Here is a 27488-nt window from a genome sequence, read left to right on the forward strand (position 1 = left end):
AAAACTGTGTGCCAGACCGAGAATCAAACTAGGGACCTTTGCCTTTCGCAAGCAAGTGCTCCGCTGAATGAGCTACCCAAGCACGAGCGCTTCTGTGAACTTTGGAAGGTAGGAGACGAGGTTCTGGCGGAAGCCGTGAGAACGGGTCGTGAGTTGTGTTTGGGTAGCTCAATTGGTGAGCACTCGCCCGCGAAAGGCAAAGGTCCCGAGTTCGAGCCTCGGTCGGGCACTCAGCTTTAAACTGCCAGGAAGTTTCAGTTTATAACTTTTGTCTTTAAAGTCAACAAATGCTGAGCTACATTTAAAGTATGTCTTCACTGCTAAAGATCTTTGTTACAGTTATCAATATCCAGGTACTTTCTGATCAGGATTTCAAATATCTAATGTGTTTTTTTTTCTGCCACCATCATCATCATCAGTTTTCTGACATGTAGGCAGTTTATTTGTTATCTCTATTTATGGCAGTCAATCGTTTCTTTCTTAATGCTACTAAAGTGCTCTGCTGTAGCATGCTGCACACAATGTGAAAACTCTTCCTCTTTCCTATTATGTAATATTGTAAGAATGTTTTCATAAGCCCCTCCTTCTTTCTTAACAAACATCCTATCCAGCATCCTTTACTTCTTTTTACTGCACTCAATAGTTTTCTGCTCTACTACTTTTCTCAGTACATCATTATTTTTCAGCCAGTCAATTCAGCGTTTTAGGTTTTCTGGCAAGTTTTACCGTACTGATCTCTTATTACAAATTAAGGCAAAGTATCGGATACATTATGATATTTTTTAAAATATTTGAAAGCAGAAAGCCCACTATATTTTGTCTTAGCTTTCAGACTGTTCACTCCGAAAAATGCTTCTTTTACAACTTCCATATTTTTGTCCCGCATTCATTTCTGTTCTCGTATCCTGCAAATGGAACTGATGATTCTGGTCATTTTATGAATTAACTTCATCTTCCATTTTGATTAAACACACTAATTTAAGCACATTTTATAGCAATTTGTTACTCTTGGCCTCATAACATGTGACTTATATAAACTGCCGTTCGTTACTTTTAGAACTGCATTGATGCAACTCCATGCTTGCAGTGCAACTACTGCACAACCTGTCAACACAGTGATCTTCAGAGATATAAATCACACATAAAGATAGTAAAATAGAGTTATCTGTGAACTGAAGCAGAATAATGATATTTCTTTTAAGTTTTTTTGTATACTACACTACTGGCCATTAAAATTGCTACACCACGAAGATGACGTGCTACAGACGCGAAGTTTAACCGACAGGAAGAAGATGCTGTGATATGCAAATGATTAGCTTTTCAGAGGATTCACACAAGGTTGGCGCCGGTGGCGACAATTACAACGTGCTGACATGAGGAAAGTTTCCAACCGATTTCTCATACACAAACAGCAGTTGGCCAGCGTTGCCTGGTGAAACGTTGTTGTGATACCTCGTCTAAGGAGGCGAGATGCGTACCATCACGTTTCCGACTTTGATAAAGGTCGGATTGTAGCCTATCGCGATTGCGGTTTATCGTATCGCGACACTGCTGCTCGCGTCGGTTGAGATCCAATTACTGTTAGCAGAATATGGAATCGGTGGGTTCAGGCGGGTAATACGGAACGCCGCGCTGGATCCCAACGGCCTCGTATCACTAGCAGTCGAGATGACAGGCATCTTAACCGCATGGCTGTAACGGGTTGTGCAGCCACGTCTCGATACCTGAGTCAACAGATGGAGACGTTTGCAAGACAACAACCATCTGCACGACAGTTCGACGACGTTTGCAGCAGCATGGACTATCAGCTCGGAGACCATGGCTGCGGTTACACTTGACGCTGCATCACAGACAGGAGCGCCTGCGATGGTGTACTCAACGACTAACCTGGGTGCACGAATGGCAAAACGTCATTTTTTCGGATGAATCCAGGTTCTGTTTAGAGCATCATGATGGTCGCATCCGTGTTTGGCGACCTCGCGGTGATCGCACATTGGAAGCGTGTATTCGTCATCGCCATACTGGCGTATCACCCGGCGTGATGGTATGGGGTGCCATTGGTTACACGTCTCGGGCACCTCTTGTTCGCATTGACGGCACTTTGAACAGTGGATGTTACATTTCAGATGCGTTACGACCCGTGGCTCTACCCTTCATTCGATCCTTGCGAAACCCTACATTTCAGCAGGATAATGCACGACCGCAAGTTGCGGGTCCTGTACGGGCCTTTCTGGATACAGAAAATGTTCGACTGCTGCCCTGGTCAGCACATTCTCCAGATCTATCACCAATTGAAAACGTGTAGTCAATGGTGGCCGAGCAACTGGCTAGTCACAATACGCCAGTTGATGAACTGTGGTATTGTGTACACGCCATCCAAGCTCTGTTTGACTAAATGCCCAGGCGTATCAAGGCCCGTATTACGGTCAGAGGTGGTTGTTCTGGGCACTGATTTCTCAGGATCTATGCACCCAAACTGCGTGAAAATGTAGGCACGTGTCAGTTCTAGTATATATATTTATCCAATGAATACCCGTTTATCAACTGCATTTCTTCTTGATGTAGCAATTTTAATGGCCAGTAGTGTACTTATAATAATTTGAATTTAAAAAAAATTCTGAAATGAAATTTCATTTTGAAGATTTTGCTTCCACAATGTGATAAGAATAAATATTTAAATATTTTTATGTCATCGCTTTCGAAGTGACAGGAACATAGACATATAGGCAGTCATTTTTCTCTCGTTCTGTTTGGGAGTGGAACAGGGTTCAAATGATTCAAATGGCTCTGAGCACTATGGGACTTAACTTCTAAGGTCATCAGTCCCCTAGAACTTAGAACTACTTAAACCTAACTAACATAAGGACATCACACACATCCATGCCCGAGGCAAGATTCGAACCTGCGACCGTAGCGGTCACGCGAATCCGGACTGAAGAGCCTAGAACCACTCGGCCACACCGGCCGGCGGAGTGGAACAGGGATGCTAGTTGTGGTACGAGGTGCCCTCCGCTACGCACCGTATGGTGGACTGCGGAGTATGTATGCAGATGTAGATGTAGAACACACATACAGTGAAGTGACAAAAGTCATGGGATAGTGATATGCACATACAGATGGCCAAAGTATCATGTTTACAAGGTATAAAAGGGCACTTCATTGGTGGAGCTGTCATTTGTGCTTAGATGACTTAGGTGAAAAAGATTCTGACCTAATTATGGTCGCACAACAGAAATGGAACGGTAGTTGTAGCCAGATGCATGGGTCAATCCATTTCAGAAATTGTTAGAGAATTCAACATTCCGAGATCCACTGTGCCAAGAGTGTGTCGAGAATACCAGATTTCAGGCTTTACCTCTCACTGTGAACAATGCAGTGGCCGATGGCCTTCACTTAACAACCGAGAGCAGTGGCATGTGCGTTGAGTTGTCAGTGCTAACAGACAAGTAACGCTGTGTGAAATAACCACAGCAATCAATGTGGGACATATGATGAACGTCTCCGTTAGGTCAGTGCAATGAAATTTGGCATTAATGAGCTTGCCAGCAGACGACCAATGAGAATGCCTTTGTTAACAGCACGACATTGCTTGCAACACCTCTCCTGGGCTCAGGACTAAAACGGTTGGACACAATATGTGGCTAGAAAACCATGACCCGATCATGCGAGTCCTAATTTCAGCTACTAAGACCTGATGATAGGGTGCGAGTGCAGTGCAGACCCCACGAATCTCGAATCTGTGGGCCTGCGTTGTCAACATGGCACTGTGAAAGGTTGTGGTGTCTCCATAATGGTGTGGGCAGTGTTTATGTGGAATGGACTGGGTCATCGGCTCCAACTGACTGATCATTGACTGGAAATAGTTATGCTTGGCTACTGAGAGATTATTTTCAGCCGTTCTCAGATGGAATTTTTGGGGATGAGAATGCGCCATGTCACCAGGCCACAGTTGTTCACGATTGGTTTGAAGAACATTCTGGACAATTCAAGTGAATGATTTGGCCACTCTGATCACCCGACATGAATGCCGTTGAACCTTATACGGGACATAATGGAAGAGGCAGTTCGTGCACAAAATCCTGCACCAGCATCGCTTTAGCAATTACGGATGGCTATAGAGGCAGCATGGGTCAGTATTTATGTGGGGGACTTCAGTGACTTACTGAGTGCACGCCACATCGAGTTGGTGCACTATGCTGAGCAAAAGGAGGTCCGACACGATATTAGGAGGTGTCCCGTGATTTTTGCCACATCAGTGTACAAGGATTATATAGTAAACTGTTACTTCAGAAAGGAAGATATAGTTAGCTGAACTCTATGGACAATGATCACAAAATGAATTGATCGATACTGCATTGGCAACGTGATGATAAATGAAGGAACCGGTAACCGACAGAACAAAAGCTCTCTAACTCTAAAAGCATTTCAGTTCACACCTTAAAAGCATCCACATTTACTCTTTCTTCCTCATTGTGAGTTTCAGCAGCATACATGGTACAAAACACATCAGTATTTTCCTCAAATCTTTGTCCATACTGTTGCAGAAAATTCTCCTTTTCGTGCAACAACAATACGAACAATACGAGACTGGAATAGAAGGGAGAACCGAAAGAGGTACTCAAGGTACCCTCCGCCACACACCGTCAGGTGGCTTGCGGAGTATGGATGTAGGTGTAGATGTAGAAAATGCCTCTTTCACCTTTGTGTGACGTCTCGTTTTGTCTCGACTCGATGGTGATGGTCGTCCCAGTAGAGATGACGTGGAACAGCGTCCGTCGATCACGACAACGCCAGTCTGTAACTATTATAAAAACGAACTCCTCGCGCGGTTTGGTTATTTTTCAGATACTGTCTCTCAAAACTGTTATCAACGTCTCGATGGAGCAACACGCCGGAGTGTGCGCGCCGCCCTTGCTTGTAATTAAAGCAATGGTGTTTGATGTCTATCGATCTTCTCTACTTATAAATATAGCGACTGCACCACTCGATAACGCGATGACTCCTTTGATCTGAAATGATAACCAAAAGTCCTTTGGGTGTTCGCGACAGACTTATCAGTTTACGCGAACTTGCTGGCTGTAGTTCTCATGCCTCGCTTGAGATTGGGTATTCAAACGTTGAAAATATAATGTCTTGAATCATCAATCCATCACCCAAGCTGATGTCACATCATGATTTTTGCGAGGATATTGAGTTGTTAACTATTATTCCGCCGCCGAGGCGTCGCTACGTTACGTATTCAACAACTACGCGACGTAATTCCAGGGGTAACATACCCTTGAGCAATGTTCAGAATGCGTCGTATTTCGCTGTAAACTTATTGCTGTTTACAGTTAAATTGTCACTAAATCACTTTTCACTTTTATGTTATCCGAAGAATCAGTTAATTCCACAAATACACTTTAAATGTCCATTAAATGATGTATGCGACACGAAGAATTAAAGTTGAATTAAAGTTTATTGCTCTTCGTAATTATTTGTCCCTACACTGAGCACACACACCGATTTCTCATTCAGGCAACTGCATCTGTTAGCATCAGCAATTCTGACTTTGATGATAGCTTCTGACAACACGGTGCAATTGTAAGTTTTTCGTGATTGCGTTTATCTGTTGCCTACTCAAGTCTAATAATTGAGTTTATGTTGGCGATCAGTCTATTTCTGTGTCCTTTGATGTTCGTGACTATTAAGTATCACGAAGGCTAATTCCCACCACAAATCAACATTAACACGAGTTATTTTTCTGTCACATATATCAACTATCCCGTTATATCTCTAAACGGTAAATATGATTTTACTCCAGTCCGGCTTCTGGCTAATAGTTCCAACTGTAAAACTTTTAAGCTTCAGATCGGTTTTAAAACAGTCCAATAGCACTTAAAACGCGTACTACTATTGCAAGAGTACAAGAGAGAAATGAAGTTAGAAGGTTTCAGATAGATTATATAATGGTAATACAGAGATTTAGGAACGATGTTTTAAATTGTAAGACATTTCCAGGGGCAGATGTGGACTCTGACCACAATCTGTTGGTTATGAACTATAGATTAAAACTGAAGAAACTGCAAAAAGGTGGGAATTTAAGGATATGGGACCTGGATAAGCTGAAAGAACCAGAGGTTGTACAGAGTTTCAGGGAGACCATAAGGAAACAATTGACAGGAATGGGGGAAAGAGATACAGTAGAAGAAGAATGGATAGCTTTGAGGGATGAAATAGTGAAGGCAACAGAATCAAGTAGGTAAAAAGACGACATCTAGTAGAAATCCTTGGTTAACAGAAGAGATACTGAATTTAATTGATGAAACGAGAAAATACAAAAATGCAGTAAATATAAGCAGGCAAAAAGGAATACAAACGTCTCAAAAATGAGATCGACAGGAAGTGCAAAATGGCTAAGCATGGATGGCAAGAGGACGAATGTAAGGATTAGAGGCATATCTCACTAGAGGTAAGATAGATACTGCGTACAGGAAAATTAAAGAGACCTTTGGAGGAAAGAGAACCACTTGCATGAATATCAAGAGCTCAGATGGAAACCCAGTTCTAAGCAAAGAAGGGAAAACAGAAAGATGGAAGGGGTATATAGAGGGTCTATACAAGGGCGATGTTCTTGAGGACAATATTATGGAAATGGAAGAGGAGGTAGATGAAGATGAAATGGGAGATATGATACTGCGTGAAGAGTTTAACAGAGCACTGAAAGACCTAAGTCGAAACAAGGCCTCGGGAGAAAACAACATTTCATTAGAACTACTGACAGCCTTGGGAGAGCCAGTCGTGACAAAACTCTACCATCTGGTGAGCAAGATGTATGAGACAGGCGAAATTCCTTCAGACTTCAAGAAGAATATAATAATTCCAATCCCAAAGAAATCAGGTGTTGACAGATGTGAAAATTACCGAACTATCAGTTTAATAAGTCACGGCTGCAAAATACTAACGCGAATTCTTTACAGGCGAATGGAAAAACTGGTAGAAGCTGACCTTGGGGAAGATCAGTTTGGGTTCCGTAGAAATATGGGAACACATGAGGCAATACTGACCCTACGACTTATCTTAGAAGCTAGATTAAGAAAAGGCAAACCTACGTTTCTAGCATTTGTAGACTTGGAGAAAGCTTTTGACAATGTTGACTGGAATACTCTCATTCAAAATCTGAAGGTGGCAGGGGTAAAATACAGGGAGCGAAAGGCTATTTATAATTTGTACAGAAGCCAGATGGCTGTTATAAGAATCGAGGGACATGAAAGGGAAGCAGTGGTTGGGAAGGGAGTGAGCAAGGGTTGTAGCCTCTCCCCAATGTTATTCAATCTGTATATTGAGCAAGCAGTAAAGGAAACAAAAGAAAAATTTGGAGTAGGTATTAAAATCCATGGAGAAGAAATAAAAACCTTAAGGTTTGCCGATGACATTGTAATTCTGTCAGAGACAGCAAAGGACTTGGAAGAGTAGTTGAACAGAATGGACAGTGTCTTGAAGGGAGGATATAAGATGAATATCAACAAAAGCAAAATAAGAATAATGGAATGTAGTCGAATTAAGTCGGGTGAGGCTGAGGGAATTAGATTAGGAAATGAGACACTTAAAGTAATAAAGGAGTTTTGCTATTTGGGGAGCAAAATAACTGATGATGGTTGAAGTAGAGAGGATATAAAATGTAGACTGGCAATGGCAAGGATAGCATTTCTGAAGAACAGAAATATGTTAATATTGAGTATAGATTTAAGTGTCAGGAAGTCGTTCCTGAAAGTATTTGTATGGAGTGTAGCCATGTATGGAAGTGAACTGTGGACGATAAACAGTTTGGACAAGAAGAGAATAGAAGCTTTCGAAATGTGGTGCTAAAAGAAGAATGCTGAAGATTAGATGGGTAAATGACATATCACATAACTAATGAGGAGGTATTGAATAGGATTGGGGAGAAGAGAAGTTTTTGGCACAACTTGACCAGAAGAAGGGATCGGTTGGTAGGACATGTTCTGAGGCATCAAGGGATCACCAATTTAGTATTGGAGGGCAGGGTGGAGGGTAAAAATCGTAGAGGGAGACCAAGAGATGAATACACTAAGCAGATTCAGAAGGATGTAGGGTGCAATAGGAACTGGGAGATGAAGAAGCTTGCACAGGATAGAGTAGCATGGAGAGGTGCATCAAACCAGTCTCAGGACTTAAGACCACAACAACAACAACCTCCATTGCCGAGTTACATTGTAGTCACAGCGAACTTACAGCTCGATCTGGCTGCAGCTCTCTTCTGGGATAAATGTTATCTTTGGTCAATTTTTGGTCCGGGGTTTAACCTTTGTAAATAATAATTTTTTTTTAATTCGTTCTTTAAAGTTTCGTATCATATGGCATTCTTTCATTCAGTCCTTTCTTTATGATAAGCATTAATATCTACATAACATTCTTGTTAATCAAACTGTCAAGAGTGTAAATTTGGTTGTCAGTAGTTGTCATCACTGTCAGGATGACTGATTTTTCTATTTCTTTTTGCAAAAAAGGTGTGTTCATTATGGGCTCTAGAATTGGGGTGTTACAATTGGAATGGTGGTTGTAGTTTCTGTGCTGCACTTCCAGTCACTTTTTGCTCTACATGGTGCTTAAGTTTGGATTTATCAAATTCTATATACTCTTCTTTTCCCGTTACAGCAAATACACTGCCCACCATGTTAATCTCATGTATGTTTCAGGTGGTTCAATCCTGCGTATGTTCAGCAACTGGCTGGGTGAAGATCAGTTCAACAAGGCACTGAACACATACCTCTTAAATAGGTAAGTCAATACCTCTGCAGATTGTCTCCGTACTCAAAACTTGAACATACACTATCTGAGAAAAAGTATCGAGACAGCTATTAGTGGACGTTAACGTGTGTTTTGTCCACCCTTTGCCTCTAAAGTGGTTTGAGATTTGCTGGGAACACTTTCATTGAAGTGTCTGAATGTCTGGGGAGTAACAGCAGCGCCACCTTCTTTCTCCATACGTGACAGCAGAGAAGATAGTGATGTCGGGCGGTGGTGTCTGGAGTGAAGTCGATGCTCTGACTCATCCCACAATGTTCCATTGGGCTCACAGTGGTGCTCTGGGAAGGCCAGTCCACTTCAGGTATGTTATCGTCCATACAGGCACTGCTCTATGAGAGGGTGCATTGTCATGCTGCCACAATCAGTCATTGTCTTTGAACTATTCCTCTACTGTACGCAGTACACAAAGCTTTGAAATGGGTTCATCTCCTTGTGCATTTGGCCTTTTATTACCGGTAAGTTTAGTAAGGGAATCGCACCATAACCACGATATTGCAACATCGTCTCCTCTGAACTCAAATGTCGACAGTACGCCTGATTGTAGGTAATGACCTTCACGCCTTCGCCAAACCCTACTCTTCCATCAGGCTGCCACAGGATACAGCTTGATCCATTACTCTTAGTCATTCATTTCCGGTCATCCATTGTCCGGTGGCGTCGCCATTTACACCACCTCAAGCTTCGTGTGGCACTGACTACAGAAATGTGTGGCTTATGAGTAGCTGCCTGGCCTTCATAACCCATTCTTTTTAACTCCCTATACATAGTAATTTTGATAGCTGGACTGCTGGTAGTACTTTGAAACTCACAACTGATTCCTTCTATTGATTTCAAGCGCTCTTATACACTCACTCTCCTGAATGCTCGACGACCCCTGTCCATCAGTACACGAGTCCTGCCTAATCTCAGTTTAGCTACGGTTGTTCCTTTGCAATTCCACTTCATCGTCACATCACCAACTTACGACAGCTTTAGAAGGATTGAATTTGCCCCGAGTTGTTACTTAGGTGACGTCATAGACCAGTCCGTGTACAAAGTCGTGTCAAGACTAGTCCGTGTACACAGTCGCTGAGCTATCCTGACTGGCCCATTCTGCTTTTACTCCTTCTCTATTGAGAACATATGCCGCCATTGATGCAAGGTTGTTTGGGCACTAGACTGCCTGCTCTGAAACAGAAGTACAAGGTTTAGGGCTACGCCTTCAACATTAGTAGTATGCGAATTATACAATGAACTATGGCTTAAATAAAATTATGGTATTTCAGTCTTTGATCGCTATTTTTTTATTTTCTATCTTTGAAAATAAAAAAAATAGCTATCAAAGACTGAAATACCATAACGTTATTTAATGAACGATCGCGAAAATCCCATTAAGACAATCAAGTCTAGTTTTGATAAACTATGGATTATGTGGCTTTCTTGTTGGTTTCTGCATTTTTGATAATAACTTGGCATTTTAGTATGACTAATAAATAGGCATAAAATTAATGTCTTATACAGAGAAGATATTTTTGTCATCTTATGTTTTGCAACATTTTTGTTTTGTTGAGAATGCATCCTTTATACTGGTGGATTGACCTCTCTTGACATCTGGTCGTCAGTGCCCTGTTACGTAGGGTAGGCTCGATACTTTGGTCAGGTAGTCTATATTCCACCCACAACCTCGGCTCCTTTGTCGAATTTCACGCAGTTCCCTCTCGAAGACGTGGTTTGAATAACAGCGGCAGACAGTCAGTAGCTTCTTGCCAGTTGTTGAAATCAATTGTTGGAATTCGTGTTAGATGTTTTTAGAGTCACAGTCGAGTTTTAATTTATCGCCGTGCCAGATGTGAGCAGTCGTAGTTCACTATTGAAGAGCACTTAGTGACAACTGCGAGGGTGTGCGAATGACAAGATGCAGGGCAGAAAACGAGGCAGAGGAGCTGAGGAAACATTTCACACCGTAGCACCAGACACGCTGAAAAATATGTCAAGAAGAATGTGGACATGTAAGGAAATGTGTTTACAATATGATGGGAAATATGCCACTATACTGGACGCCCTGTCCACCCTGTATTTAAAGCTTTTGTGTGTGTGTGTGTCCACCCTGTATTTAAAGCTTTTGTGTGTGTGTGTGTCGCTGTGTGTGTGTGTGTGTGTGCGTGTGTGTGTGTGTGTGTGTGTGTGTGTGTGTGTGTCCACCCTGTATTTAAAGCTTGTGTATGTGTGTGTGTGTGTGTGTGTGTGTGTGTGTGTGTTTGTGTGTGTTTTTGGGTGTCTCTTTCTCTGTCCCCTCTCCTGGATCGATTTCAACCAAATTTGGCACAGAAACAGGCCTCATGAGTACCAGCACTGTGGGGTGGGGTTTATAACCTCTTAACTCCAATAGGAGCAGAGATATGGGTAAGACATGGTTTTTCCAGCCTCTGGAATATAGGCTGCCATGTGGGCATGATGTCGACCAGCCAAATAAACCGTCTTGCAGGGGGACATAAATGTCAGGGGTAAAATCTGCTTTCTGTGTAGGCTGCCCTGCATGACAGGCATATTGTGAGAGTAGTATTGGCCTCCTTTGTTAAACTGTATTTCAGGGATTACAGGAGTCAATGAGCACGGCCAGAAACAGGTTTAGATGGATAGAGGAGGGGACTGACAGAGAAAGAGGGAGGAGGGGATGGACAAAGTGAGAGGGAGGAAGGGGAGATGCATGAGGCAGGTGCAAGGTAAGAGGAACAGTAGCAGGTGGAAAAGGATTAAGCAGAGGCAAAAAAGGAATGAGGGAGGGCAGGATGATATGGTCAGAGTGGTGGAAGAGGAGGAGGAGGAAGGTATTGTCAGAGAGAGAGAGAGAGTGTGGAGGAAATGGGCAAAGAGAGGGGTAGGAGGAGACGGAGAGGCAGAGAGAATGGAGAGGAAGAGATAGACGGACAGACAGATGTGGGAGGATGAGGTGGACAGACAGAGGGAGGAAATGGTGGACATGGAGAGGGGGAGAGGAGGTGTGTTTAGTACATGTCTCAAAAGCATACACAGACATAGCCACAGTAGAAAGGCTGGTATTCAACAAAGCAGAAATTCTGTCTGTGGAGCTATGAACATAGTTTATTGTGTTATTATCCAAAGAGTTACAGCAAAAAGATACAATTTTTTAAATGGAACAATAATTGTTTCCATCATGCACTGGAATCAGTAACACCAGCTGTGTGTACATCAATTTAAATTATATTCCTATCACTTTTAGTTTGGGAGCTACAATCCTTCAAAGTTTCAGAGGCAGATACCACACATTGTACATAATACATGGCTGTGTGGCGGGTGGAAGTTGATTTAAATGAGATGTTCAAATGTATGTCCATGTTCCTGAATGCACAATGCAATGTGCCTTCTAAAGGATCTGCAGACGAGATGGAACATTGCCGGTGTCACGGAGCAACATGCATCCTTTTCGATCATCTGGGGATGTGGGCTCACTGACATAACCACAAACCTTTAGATATCCCCGCAAAAAGAAATCTAATAGTGTTAAATCGGGTGACCTTGTGGGCTATGAGAGGGTCCATGGTCCCCCAACCACCTTCCTGCAAACCTGTTGTTTAGGTCTTCCACAACAGCACGCACAGAATGGGATGGGTGACCATCATGTTGCATCCACATGTGGACTCTCCTGTGTGGAATCACATGTTTGATCAGACCACCCAAAACTGTTGACTATAAATGCATGATATAACTCACCTGTTAGTGTACCTGGGAAGTAGTGTGGGCCAATGATTTCATACCCAATCATTCCACATCATACATTAATAGATACCTACATTGACGGTCGACAGGTCATACCCACTGAGGATTGTCTGCAGCCCAGTAGTGCACATTATGGCGATTCACTGCACCATAATTTGTGAACGTGGACTCATCAGAGAACATAACACCTTGTAAAGACTTCTGCGTTAAATTACACATGGCCCATTCACAGAATGTAACTCTCACACGGAAATCGGTCCCATGCAGCTCCTGTGTCAGTGACAGGCAGTATGGATGAAACCTGTGGCCATGTACTATACGCCACACAGATGTGAGACTGACACCAGCGACTGCAGCAATGGCTTGTAAGCTGACATGAGGATCGTGGCGTACTGCAGCTAAAACAAACAACTCCATCTCCTCACTTCTTGCAGTTCTTCATCTGTTACTGTGGCGCATTATCAAGCTGCCTGTTTCCCGTGGTCATTGTTTGACATGTAAGAACGTAATGGCTCCTGGAGCTCTTCGCCTAGGATATCTCACGGTGTATGTCATGGCTGCTTCAGTGGCATCGTGTCGGCACTCACCGAGCATCAGCAACATGTCAATGTACTTGTTGCTCATGTAGGCCATCTTCATTTGATGTCAGTAACTGTGGTATATTGAGCCCCGTTTGTTTGTGTGGCTCGAACTGTCAGGCATAAGGCTGTGTGCGGTGACAGTCGGCAGTCTAACAGCGTATTGAGGAAGCTTCTCACTCCCTGACTCCGGTGACGTTACAACTCTGCCGCACCGCATTTAGAAGGCGCATTGCATTATGCGCAGCATGTGTGGTACGAATATCTGCCCCTGAAACTTTGAAGGGTTGTAGCTCCCAAACTAAAAGTGATAGGAATGTAATTTAAATTGATGTATACACAGCTTTTGTTACTGATTCTAGTGTATGATAGAAACAACTATTGTCCCATTTAAAAAATTGTATCTTTTTGCTGTTTTTTGGATAATAACAGAATAAACTACGTTCATAGCTCCGCAGACAGTGTAACGTTTCTTATGCTGACCTACCACAATAAATATTTCCGTCACCTTTTACTTCGCAACTTACAGAGACAAACACATTTAGCGAAACACACACACACACACACACACACACACACACACACACATATATATATATATATATATATATATATATATATATATATATATATAATAGAGGGAAACATTCCACGTGGGAAAAATATATTTAAAAAGAAAGATGATGAGACTTACCAAACAAAAGCGCTGGCAGGTCGATAGACACACAAACAAACACAAACATACACACAAAAATCTAGCTTTCGCAACCAACGGTTGCCTCGTCAGGAAAGAGGGAAGGAGAAGGAAAGACAAAAGGATATGGGTTTTAAGGGAGAGGGTAAGGAGTCATTCCAATCCCGGGAGCGGAAAGACTTACCTTAGGGGGAAAAAAGGACAGGTATACACTCGCACACACACACATATCCATCCGCATATACACAGACACAAGCAGACATTTGTAAAGGCAAAGAGTTTGGGCCAAACTCTTTGCCTTTACAAATGTCTGCTTGTGTCTGTGTATATGCGGATGGATATGTGTGTGTGTGCGAGTGTATACCTGTCCTTTTTTCCCCCTAAGGTAAGTCTTTCCGCTCCCGGGATTGGAATGACTCCTTACCCTCTCCCTTAAAACCCATATCCTTTTGTCTTTCCTTCTCCTTCCCTCTTTCCTGACGAGGCAACCGTTGGTTGCGAAAGATTTTTGTGTGTATGTTTGTGTTTGTTTGTGTGTCTATCGACCTGCCAGCGCTTTTGTTTGGTAAGTCTCATCATCTTTCTTTTTAAATATATATATATATATATATATATATATATATATATATATATATATATATATATATATATATACAGAGACAAACACACACACACACACACACACATATATATATATATATATATATATATATATATATATATATGTCTGCTTGTGTTGTGACATATACAGAGGCAAACTCTTTGCCTCTGTATATGTCTGCTTGTGTCTGTATGTGTGTGGATGGATATGTGTGTGTGTGCGAGTGTATACCCGTCCTTTTTTCCCCCTAAGGTAAGTCTTTCCGCTCCCGGGATTGGAATGACTCCTTACCCTCTCCCTTAAAACCCAAATCCTTTCGTCTTTCCCTCTCCTTCCCTCTTTCCTGATGAGGCAACCGTTAGTTGCGAAAGCTAGAATTTTGTGTGTATGTTTGTGTGTCTATCGACGTGCCAGCGCTTTCGTTTGGTAAGTCAAATCATCTTTGTTTATATATATATATATATATATATATATATATATATATATATATATGTGTGTGTGTGTGTGTGTGTGTGTGTGTGTGTGTGTGTGTCTGTGTGTGTCTGTAAGTTGCGAAGTAAAAGGTGACGGAAATATTTATTGTGGTAGGTTACCATAAGAAACGTTACACTGTCTGCGGAGCTATGAACATAGTTTCAAGCTTCTAAATCAGTGCAATCAAAAGATATGGTAATTTGGATCACATAGTTTTGTGCTCAGAAAGTCACTAATTAAAACCTTTAGGATACTTCTCATTGACCTAGAATCATGACATTGGCAAGAAATGAGGTTTCACGCTTAAAATAAAGGAAAAAAATTCAACAGCTGTTAATATATGAGCACATACAAATATTTTTTCCGGATTAGAACTTACTTTGTGTTCGTCATCTGTCAAAAGCATAATTTAGAAAAACATTACCACATGCAAATGCAAAATGTAAGTTGTAGTCATGTTTTAGTATTTAAATAAAAAATATTTCATTAAATCTTTTATATCTAACTACTGTAGAGATTTTGGTACAGTCTCAAAATTCCTAAGACCAGTATCTCAGCAGTAGTGATATCAATAGTAGGCAAAATATGTCAATATTCTCAATTCTTGAGGTTGGTGAATTGTCTATATAGATAATTAAATTTTTGTGGACCCCTCAGCATGTGAGACCTACTCATACTCGTGAAATTTATGTAATGTTGACTGGCAGAGTTTCATTTTTGGTTGATATGGGTAAAATGTAACCCATGGCCAGCTTTTGAATGTCTCAAAATAAACCTCAAGCTTATCAGTGGAAGCTATGACCAACAGCCTAGGACTGATCTGAGAAGGCTCTCATGACCCTAGTTTGTGATGTTGCCATTCAACTGTGCCTAATAGGGTGAAGAGTTCATAACTGCATGCAGCGCTGTGTTGCACCATGTATAATTTGAGAAGGCAACGTCATCTTGACATTGAAATTCCACACTTCTCCCTCCCTTCTAGACAAATTGTAAAATACTGCATTGGTAATATTGTGCTGAATTGGGAGGGTAGTGACACTGTGAGGATTAGGGGTGGAAGTTGAATGGTGTTGCAGAACGATTTTGGAGATTGAGCTTGGCGTTTCACTGTAGAGAAAAACATAAGCTTTAACTGTGAAAGAACAGAGTGCCCTGTCACAGGAACGATCCCAGCATTCACCTTAGACAATTTAAGGAAATAACAGAAATCTCAAATCTAGACAGTCATACACAGATTCAAACCTTCCGTCTAGTGGGCTACCATTGCCCCATCTCACTCGAGCACTGTGGTGTAGCTGTGTTTATTTGATGCTGGGAATGGTGCCAGAGTGAGCCGAGATGTCAGAACTGTCCCTCTCTGCAGCTCAGTAAGGGCTGTGCATGGAAGGAACGGAGGGAGAAGTTGGGATCTGTACCTCAGCAACTTGAATCTGAGGCTTGCATCTGCCTTGACTTCAGGACAACGCTGAAACCATTTTTGTGGTAAGGAAACAATATAATTTTGCGTGAACTATTGAACACTCACACAAACCTGTGTTATACAGCAATTTCTAAACTCACAATGACAAGGGTTCTGCAATGAACATAGTGTCTCTATTACAAATTTGGGAATGGCTAAATGCCCACACCAATTACATAAATGTGTCCATGTGACAGAAGCCTGAATGACCACCTTTTGCAGTGCAGACCACTGTGTGATGTGCTGGAAGAGTGTCAAGAAGGTTCTGGACAGCACTGACAGAGATTTGGTGCCATGCCAAATCCAGCGCCCCAGCAAGCTCCGCTAGGTTTCTCAGTTGAGGATCAATGACATTCACAGATGAATTGTGGTACTCCCACAGGTTCTCAGTTAGGTTTAAATCCAGGAATTTTGGTGACCATGGGAGTAGGGTAAGCACATTCTGGTACTATTCTGCTGTGAACCGTATGACATGTTGCGTTATCCTGCTGGTAGATGCCATCATAAAAAAAGAAATAAAAAAACAAACAATTTTGATCCATTGTGCCTTCCAGAATGATGAGATCAGCTGGGAATGCCACGAAAACATTCCCCAGAGCATAATATGAGACTCATCTGAACAGACCACCTCTTGCCATTCAGTGGAAGTGCAGTTGTGGTATCGGTATGCAAATTAGTCTTCATCGCCGATGAATTGCACTCACCATGGGTGCATGAATGAGGCACCTGCTGCATAGGTCCATATATAGCAACATTTGCTAAACAGTTGTTGAGGAAAGACTGTTGGTAGCACCTAGATTCATCTGGCCATTCAGTTGTTCAGCAGCTGCTTGTCTATTCACCAGTATATATCTCTGCAGCCATTGTTCTTCATTGTCACCACAGTGGTGCAACACAGTTTCCTCGGCACTCGTTATGGATAGTGCCATATTGCCACACATGGTATAATTTAGCCATGGAGGCTCATGAACAGTTAACAAACTTAGCTATTTCGGAAATGCTTCCACCCTATGCCCAAAATTCAATGATTATGTCCCTTTGGACATCAGATAAATCACTCCATTTTCACATTACAACAATGACTGTACTTTTTCCTGTGTCCCCATGACACACTTTATACACTCTCCACTCCTACTGCTGGCACCTGTCATCTGTTTTCCACAAGTGGTTACAGCACATTGACGTCGAACGTAGGCAGTGGTAACATTAATGCGATTGGGCTGTGTATGATCCCATATTTTTCACTGGCAGATTGTACTTTTATTGTAGAATTGACTTATTGCATATCATAATGATAGGCTGCAATTATGACCCATGGAACACTAACTAATGAACTGTGTGTATCAATTTCCCATCACTCACATAGCAGTATTGTAGGTACCCAGAATTTGCAGCTATGAGAAACAATGTGTGCCATACAGTTTGAAATTTAGCCATCTGTTGTTTCTGGCACTCACTGTTTAGTGATCTCCCAATACCACTGTCAGAAGATACATGTATTTGATTGAATATATGCATACATGGCATAAGAGAGATAAGCATTAAGCAGTATAGTGCAAGTTAGTTGTTCATACAGTACACGTATTATTTTTCCTTGCTTTTTTTTATGCATGCTGTGACTTGTTCCATATTTTTGAAAGTCCTACTTCTTGGCAGTATCTACACCTTACAGTTAACAGATGAACAAATAAAAATGCAATTGCAGATGCCAAAAGTATAGTGAAACCACATTTACCTGAGCTCAATAATTCAGATCTGCACTTCATCCAGGTCACAGTCTTTCTTTTTCTTTTAAAGGAAATGCACAGTATTTGTTACTCTAAAATTAATAATGGCAAAATCATGACAACAACCATTAAATTGAAATTCAGTCTGTTGCCATACACGAATCCTGGTAAGGTGTCAACTAGCAAGTTGATATTCTGTTCTCTGCATTGTTGTGAATGATTGCGAAGTGATATCAAAGAGCAACCGGGTGGTAGTGCAAATGCTGGAAAACATCATTGCTCAATTTGATCTTGGATCTTCAGTGGTGTCAAATTGGAAGAATACCTTATGATCAGCTGTTTGTTAGTCCACTGTTGGAATTTTCACACTGAATAAAGAAACTGGTAAAGCCAGTTTGCATCTGGGGTGTGATATATCAATTAATATGCAGTTTGGTTTGCAGAAGTCGAATCTAGCACAAAAGATTTTTGAGTTCTTAAGGGATTTTATTGTTTATTTTCCATATTTCTATGTTTACCATTCTTTTATTTGGATGTCAATTTATTTAATTTTTGTGCTTTTTGGTACATGGGTACTAGAAGATACACAAATTGTCACTAAATGGGAGGTGTGATAGAGGGACAACAAACAAAAGAAGAGCATTATGGTCACACTTTTCAAATACCAAAGCAGATTAAAGTTTAAAATATGTTGTAAACTAATTTAGAAATTCTATTGGCATCATGTCCATATATATAAGCTATTTGTTAAACAGTACTGAGTTCTAAAGTGTTGAATATGTATTTCTATTTTCTTTTAATTGTGCTAATGTTCGCCAATTCAGTTTTCGATTGTGCTGTGTATCAAGGAAATGTGACATGATAGAAAAAATCTGATTTTAACCAGTGAATTCAGCACCACAAAATTAGGTAAATCCATCCAGTCACAAACCAGAAGCAGAACCAAGTTTAAATTTGTTGTTTACAATAAGTGTTTGAAGATTTTTTCTTTTGTTTCCTTTCTAATATTCTATTTCCATAATATATCATTTAATGTACAAATATTGAACTTTCCAGCATCTATTTTTGAATTAGTTTTGCTTATCTTGTTTACCATGCTGTGTGATTTTTACTCCTACTTATTTGTAGACTTCTATTGCAATTGATTCCGTTCCTTCCTCCAGTGTCCTATCACTTTGTTTTGTTTTATGGATGTTACCTTAGAACCCCATTTTTAAACTCCTATATTTATTTCCTTGTCATATATTCAATGTCTTCTTTGCTTTGTGCTGAAATTAACTGGTCATCAGCAAATTGTAGTGGGTAATAGTACTATGATTTATTGGGATACCTGTGTTCTTAACATTTTCATATAATTTTTCAATGCTTACCCTATATATATGTTGTTAAGTGTTGGTGATAAGCTGCATCTCTAATGAAATTCATATGTAACTTTAAATCCATCTGAGGGAAAGTTTTCTATTTCTGTTCTTGCTGTAGAGATTTCATATACCAGCTGTGAATTGCTTTAATTATGACACAATCCATTTAGATCCATAAGGATGTATGCTGAGGTCACAGAAGTCATGGGATAGTGATATGTACATGTACAGATGTTGGTAGTATCACATTCATCAGATATAAAAGGACAGTGGGTTGATGTGCCTGTCGTATGTACTCAGGTGATTCGTGTGAAAAGTTTTCTGACACGGTTAGGCCGCATGATGGGAATTAAGACTTTGAATGCAGAATGGTAGTTGGAGCTAGACTTATGGGACATTCCAGTTTGGAAACTGTTTGGGACTTCAATATTCTGAGATCCACAGTGTCAAGAGTCTGCAGAGAATACCATATCCAGGTATTACCTCTCACAATAGAGTATACATATGTGGATGGCCTTCACTTAGCGATTAAGAGCAGCTACATTTGCATAGAGTTGTCTGTGATGACAGACAAACAACAATAAATGAAATAATTGCAGAAATAAACATGGGACCTACAACAAATGTATTCATTAGGACAGTGCAGCAAAATTTGGTACTAATGGTCTAGGGCAAGAGGTAATCAATTTAAGTGCCTCTACTAACAGCACGACATCGCCTGCAGTGCCTCTCTTGGGCTCATGATTGGATCAGTTGGACTCTAGATGACTGGAAAACTGTGGCTTGGTCAGATGAGTCCTGATTCCTGTCGATAAGAGCTGATGGTAGGGTTTGAGTGTGACACAGACCCCACAAAGCCAAGGACCCAGGTTGTCAGCGAGACACCGTGCAATGTGGTGGTGGCGGTCTGTAATGGTGTGGGCTATGTTTACATAGGATTGACTGGGTCCTCTGGTCCAACTGAACTACTTGGAGACCATTTTCAGCCATTCATAAACTTCACATTCCCAAACGATGGAGTTTTTATGGATGACAATCCTCCCTGTCACTGGTCCACAGTTGCTAGCAACTGGTTTGAAGAAAATTCTAGACAGTTCGAGCAAATGATATGGCCACCTGATACGAATTCCATCAAACAATTATGGGACATTATCAAAAAGTCAATTTGTGCACAAAAATCCTGCACTGGGAACACTTTCATAATTATGGACAGTTATAGAGGCAGCACAGGTCAGTATTTCTACAGGGGACTTCCAAGGACTTGTCAAGTCCATGTCGCATCGAGTTGCTGCACTATTTCAGTCAAAAGGAGATTTGACACAATGTTGAGAGGTAATTCATGACTTTTGTCACTCCATTGTACTGCATTAAGTTTATCTGCTGATAATAAAAGCAAGGCTTGTTGGTCTATTATAAATACAAATCACAAACCCAGCAACTCGCAGGAACACAGCAAAATACAGTTCATGATCAGCAAAAAAACTATAACTGAACAGAATAAAATCATAAATCTCTTCGACGACTATTTTGCCACAGTAGGCCAAAAACTAAAAGAAGAAAAAAAACAAATTACAAAATATACAATAACACATGGAAAACATTTATTAATCCCCAGGGAAAAACAATGGCACTTTTCCCAGTGACAGAAGAAGAAACATTAAAGACAATAAAAAAGCTAAAACAAACAAAGACATGTGGAATTGACGGAATATCAAGTATAGACTTTAAACACTGTATGCAGGAACTCAAGAAACCTCTTATACAACTAATCAATGCATCATCCCTGGAAGGAACTTTTCCAAAGTGCTTAAAGACAGCACTGATAAAACCAATACATAAAAAGGGGAATGAATACAATCTAGAAAATTATAGGCCTATAGCTCTTTTACCAGTCATATCAAAAATATTTGAATGAGCTTATGCAGAGACTCGTTGCATTTCTGATGTAATATGAAACAATAAACAAGAATCATTTTCGCTTCCAGAAAGATAAATGCACTATAGAGGCAGTAATAGATCTCATCGAAAATGTCATAACAAACTTGGACTCTAAAAATAAATGTATAGGAGTATTTATGGATCTAACAAAGGCATTCGGCTGTGTAGACCACAAAACTTTAGTAGAAATATTAGGAGTATATGGCATAAGAGGAAATGCAGGAGACTGGATTTTCTCATACCTGACAAACAGGAGCCAATATACTGAAATTACAAAAACTATTGGTGAAAAAATAAGAACTAAAGCAAGAATTTTACACTTCTCTGTGCCCCAAGGCTCCATTCTTGGCCTAGTACTCTTCATTCTATACACAAATCACATCCCAAATATGATTAGGTATGGTAGTATAGTTACCTATGCAGATGACAAAACTCTTCTGTTCAAGGATAAAGACACTGAAAAGCTAGAAATAAAAGCCAGTGTAGAAGTAAATAATGCCATATAAAGGTTTACTGAACTAAACTTGCACAAGAATATTACTAAAACACTTTGTGTAAACTTCAAACTTTGAAACTTTCACAGTGAAGATATCAAAGTATGCATAGATGAGTGCACAGTAGAGAACACCAAATATACAAAGTTCCTTGGGATAATTGCCAATGAAAATGTAAACTGGGATAAGCACATAGAATATATAAGGGGGAAACTCAGTACAAACCTATATGTGCTGCACCATCTCAGATATCTAAAAGATACAGGCATTATGAAAACAATATACTGTGCATTAATTTATATGACATTAAGTTACGGCATAATTTTGTGGGGAGGCACCTCGAAAACAAACATTAATAAAGTATTTCAATTCCAAAAAAGAGCCATAAGAATGATAGCCAACCTTAAATGGAAAGATTCATGTAAACCAGCAATTAAAGTTCTCAAAATACAAAAATTACCCAGTATATGAACTCCTCTGTTGGACAAAATTCAAATATTTTAAACTTTGTAATGGAAAACTGTTATTACAGTGTTAATGAATATATGTGCACTACTGTTCGAAACAATTGCAATACCATTATTGTATCAAAAGAAAAATGGTACAAAATCTAATTTAATATGAAATAGCTGTAGAATAATTTTTTAATAAATTATATTTTTCTTCAACAGTAGACAGTAAAAACTATGTACCTGTCAGTGCATAAAATAGAAATGTATCTTGATCCATACAGTGTACTTTGTCAAATGATAAATAAATAAAATAAATACATAAAAAATCTCTTCCTATGTCGACAAATACAATACGAAGAGGCTGATCGCCAACATTTTTTCTTTTGAAGCATTCATTGCAATTAATTTAAGTCATTGTGGTGTTTAGTTGCTAGTAAGCAGGCATACACTGTACACAGAGTATTCAAGTGGAGGTGCTGTGTGTGTCCTCAGGATGTACAGTAGTGCACTGCCGGAGGAATTGTTTGCTGCAATTGCAGAGGAGGGTTACCCGGAGCTGGCGGACTATATGGAGACCTGGACCACCACACCTGGCTTCCCAGTCATCAACGTTACCCGGGAGGGGCAGAATGCCACCTTGACACAGGTGTGTGCTTCTCATGTTGTGCAAGTTCTCACATAACTATCTCATTCATTATATATATTTATAAATTGCTTATCTTTTAAAAATAATTTATTTGGCCAGGTGAGTTATTAAACACAAAAGATATGCTACATCACAACACTATCAGCAATGAAAGTGTAAATGTTTCAGGTAAAACTAAATCAAATAGTGACACATCTGGTGTGGAATAACAGTAATATGAATTACAGTAGGTGGCTACTCTTCACAGATAGGAGCTATGGAGCAGCAAATACGTACATGTAAAATAAGACTGTTGGATTTTATGAGAGGTGTTCAATAAGTAATGCAACACACATTTTTCTTGGCCAAGTTCAGTTGAAAAAATGTGGAATTTGTTGTGGGAGATCATGGAATATTCCCACTTCAGCTGCTGTAGTTTCATGTAGTTCCAACAGGCAGTGGCACTTAACGTAGCCTCCAAAATCGCATCTGTAACTGAGGTACATTCCAAGGACAGAGCTGTCATCAAGTGTCTTTGGCAGAAAACCCGAGCATCTCAGGTATTAACAAGTGCTTGCAGAATGTCTACAGAGACCTCGCAGTTAACAAAACATGGTGAGTCGTTGGGCGAGGCATCTGTCATGATCACAATGAGGTCACGTGTGCCGGTTGGCTACACGTAGCTGCGACTCCAACTGTGCTGTAATGTGCAGATCCAATAATTCCAGCTGATTGACAGATCACAATCAAACACATGGCTGCACAACTGGGCATCTGTTGGTAGTATTGACGCACTCGTCGAGTTGGGGTACTCAAATCTGGGTTTCTCACTGTGTAACCCAAGGCAATGGAGTGCAACAAAGGACCTTCTGTCTGTAGTTGTTTGTACATTATGAGTTGATAGTGACAATTTTATGTTTAACATGATCGCAGGTAACAAAACATGTGTATATTATTTTGAACTGGAAACAAAACAGCAGTCCGCTGAGTGGCACCATACAACCTCTTCTCAGAAGAAAAAGATGTAAACCACACCCTGAGCCAATAAAGTCGTGACAACTGTCTTGTGGGACTCTGAAGGGGTTATTCTGTTTGATTTATTTCCTTATAGTGCCACAATCAACTCAAAAGTGTATTCTGCTAGGCTCAGGAACTTGAAGAAACAACTTGATTGTGTTCATCGACACAAAAATGCAATCTTCTCCTTCTCCATGACAATGCAAAGCCTTGCTTAAGTCTATGCACCTGAGAGGAGCTCACAAAACTTCACTGGACTGTTTTTCCTGATCCATCCTACAGCCCAGAACTCGCACGTCTGACTTCTGTCTGTTTGGCCCAATGAAGGATACTGTCTATGGGAAGTAGCACATGGATGACAAGGAGCAAGCAAGGTGATGTATGGCCATCACACTGAATGGAGAGTATGTTGAAAAATATGGTGTATTTGGATCCTGAATAAAACCAACCTGCGGTTGGGGAAAAATGTGTTGCATTACTTATTGAAAGCTCCTAAGCTAAATTAAACTTTGGATAATCTGGTATGGAATAAGAGTAATATGAATAGGGTAAGTTGCTACTTGGCACTTATAGGAGGCCTAGAGTGGCAAATGGGCATGTTCAAAAGAATACTATTGGGTATTATTAAGTTGTTAGGCAGAGGCCTGTATGAGATGTAGAAAACCATATGCACACGTGTGTGAGTGCATGCACGCAAGCGTGCACACACACACACATACGCACGCATGCACACACGCCCACGCACGCATGCGCACACGCGTGCACACAAGCGCATGCACACACACACACACACACACACACACACACACACACACACACACAAATATGCAGCCACCGTCATTTCTGGGAACTGGGGCTATAATGCAGTGAGCAACAATCTCAACAGGTGTGAGTAGTTTATACCAAAGAGATAGCGTTCAAGTTATTTTATTTTAACAAAAGGTATGGTTATGTACTCATGATTTTTGTTTATCATTTTCTTGTTTCAATAGTCAATAATATCAGTAATATCAGCCACAAATGTTTAATAATAAACAAAATTTCCGAAAGGGCAATACGTGAAGGCATGCTCAAAAAAATGTTTTATTTGAAATTTCTTAAAACTTTTGAAATTAAACAAACATTCTACATCTTCATTCTTAATATCTACATGTTTTGAGCCCTCTGCCTCTAGACTCTGAATTGTAGCATGTAACATGGCAGTGTGTAGCATAACTACGTCACTGCATGAGAAAGTGCGTGTTGCAATAGAGTTTAGAATTCAGAGTTATTTCACACATTGAGTGCCCTCTTCTTCAGCATGGAAGTGTCAGACCACACACACAACCTGTGACATCTGCAACAATCCATTGATCATCCTCCATACAGTTTTGACTTGGCCCCATTTAATTTTCACATGTTTTGAAAACTTAAAGAACACCCTTGAGGACTTCACTTCAGTAGTGATGAAGCAGCGCAAGTAGAGGTGAGGTTGTGGCTCTAGCAACAAAGACAAACATTCCACAGTGATGGTATCAACAAATTTTCTCTCATTGGTGGAAATGGCTTCATTGCCAGGGTGACAGGATTTGGATGGGTGTTTAAGAGATTCTCTGCTATTGAGACTGGTGACATGTTGCAAATGGAGAAACAATGTTCTTGGGGGAAAAAGAGTTTGTTGGTTCAATTCTCTTGTTGACAGTTCAGTAGTAACATTTGTAACTAGGAGGTTAATAAATAGTTCTTCATGAAAATCAGAACCATTTCTCCTGCAAATTTTTGGGGCTCTGTCTGAAGTTAACTGAACATGTGATGACGCAGTTTTGCTGCCTAAACTGTGATGTGGTGTTCACAATGAAGTTTTCTGAGCACCATTTTGTCTGTGGCAACATAGCGATGTTTAATTGTGCCAATTTTGGATCTATGACAAGGATTCGCATGTTAATGATGATTAGCGGTAGCAGAGCGATGCAAGGAGAAATTTTAAATGAGATGAAAGGGGAAGTAGGGCCAACAAAAAAATCTAGAAATAATAACAGTAGGTGAAATCAGAAAAGCAAATAGAAATATAAACTCAAAACATCAAATCTATACATAAGTTAATTTTCAGAATGGTTACAGATGACAGAAGAAATTGAAAGTTTTTAAGAGAATTTTCTGGTTTTACTTTTCAGTCGCCAGCTGGTGATTTTGAAGCTAAGAAGCCATTCACTGAAGAATCTTTTTCAGGATTGGAGTTAGGGGCAATCTACCTTATATTGTGTATAGATAGTAGAGCAAAAAATGAAATGACTACCAACATTGACAAAATTGTGGTGAAAATTAATTACATCATAGAATGTGAAGAGGATGGTGTTGATGCAAATGATGAAGAAAGGGATCTAATCCAAATGAGTAGAAACAAAGGATTGAGTTTACTGAAAAAGAAGATGGAAAATGATTACGATTTAGAAATAGGCAATAAAAATGAAACATGATTCTCACCATATTAACAAGATGAATGGAAAGTTTCCATCATTTTGTGACTTCTAGGGCAATCTTTTTAATGGTGGTGATGGATATCCAGTTAAAAAGTGGATCATGAACTTTGAGGAAACAGAATTTTTGATGGGTTGGAACCTGCGACTCTCTATTTCAGCATGTGATTGATGGGATAGAACACAACTCAGGCACAAAACTTCTACTTTATGTCACAGAAGTGAGAAAGAAATTAAGGAAAAACTAAGGTATTACAAAAGAGCTGTGAAGTCATTGCCAAAAAGAAATAACAAATGTTATAGCAATGAAAATGTAAAGAAAGGTGCTGAAGAATCAAGTAACAGAAATGCTGAAAGTGCAGCTTGGAATCCAGAGAAAGTGTTTCAGTTGTGGTGCCAGTGGTCACAGTTCAACTGATTGCAACCACAAGAGCAAGAGGGAAGGATGCTTCGATTGCAATGAGTTTGGCTCACATCTCAATGCTCGAAGGAGAAGAATAATCAAAAGGCGACAATGAATGCAAACACTGTTAAGAAGAGTATTAAGAACTATAAATTTAAAAATGCACAAATAAATAACCAAGAGGTGAAGGTGCTAATTGACTGTGGCAGTGAATTTACTGTGACAGGATGTTCATGACTGTTGTTGTTGTTGTTGTTGTTGTTGTTGTTGTTGTGGTCTTCAGTCCTGAGACTGGTTTGATGCAGCTCTCCATGCTACTCTATCCTGTGCAAGCTTCTTCATCTTCCAGTACCTACTGCAGCCTACATCCTTCTGAATCTGCTTAGTGTATTCATCTCTTGGTCTCCCTCTACGATTTTTACCCTCCATGCTGCCCTCCAGTACTACATTGGTGATCCCTTGATGCCTCAGAACATGTCCTACAAACCAATCACTTCTTCTAGTCAAGTTGTGCCACAAACTCATCTTCACCCCAATCCTATTCAATACCTCCTCATTAGTTATGTGATCTACCCATCTAATCTTCAGCATTCTTCTGTAGCACCACGTTTCGAAAGCTTCTATTCTCTTCTTGTCCAAACTGTTTATCGTCCAAGTTTCACTTCCATACATGGCTACACTCCA

General features: G+C 40.3%; 1 protein-coding gene across 1 annotated transcript in view; it reads left to right on the top strand.

The window, feature by feature from the left end:
• LOC126095163 (aminopeptidase N-like) overlaps nucleotides 1–27488 on the top strand; it is a 297387-nt gene that overhangs the window by 135772 nt on the left and 134127 nt on the right. Inside the window, exons 8-9 of the mRNA XM_049909885.1 lie at nucleotides 8697–8778; nucleotides 22796–22949. Coding sequence (XP_049765842.1) covers nucleotides 8697–8778; nucleotides 22796–22949 — 236 coding nt within the window. The remainder of the gene's footprint in view (nucleotides 1–8696; nucleotides 8779–22795; nucleotides 22950–27488) is intronic.

Source organism: Schistocerca cancellata, chromosome 8 (genome assembly GCF_023864275.1).
Source record: "Schistocerca cancellata isolate TAMUIC-IGC-003103 chromosome 8, iqSchCanc2.1, whole genome shotgun sequence".
NCBI lineage: Eukaryota > Metazoa > Arthropoda > Insecta > Orthoptera > Acrididae > Schistocerca > Schistocerca cancellata.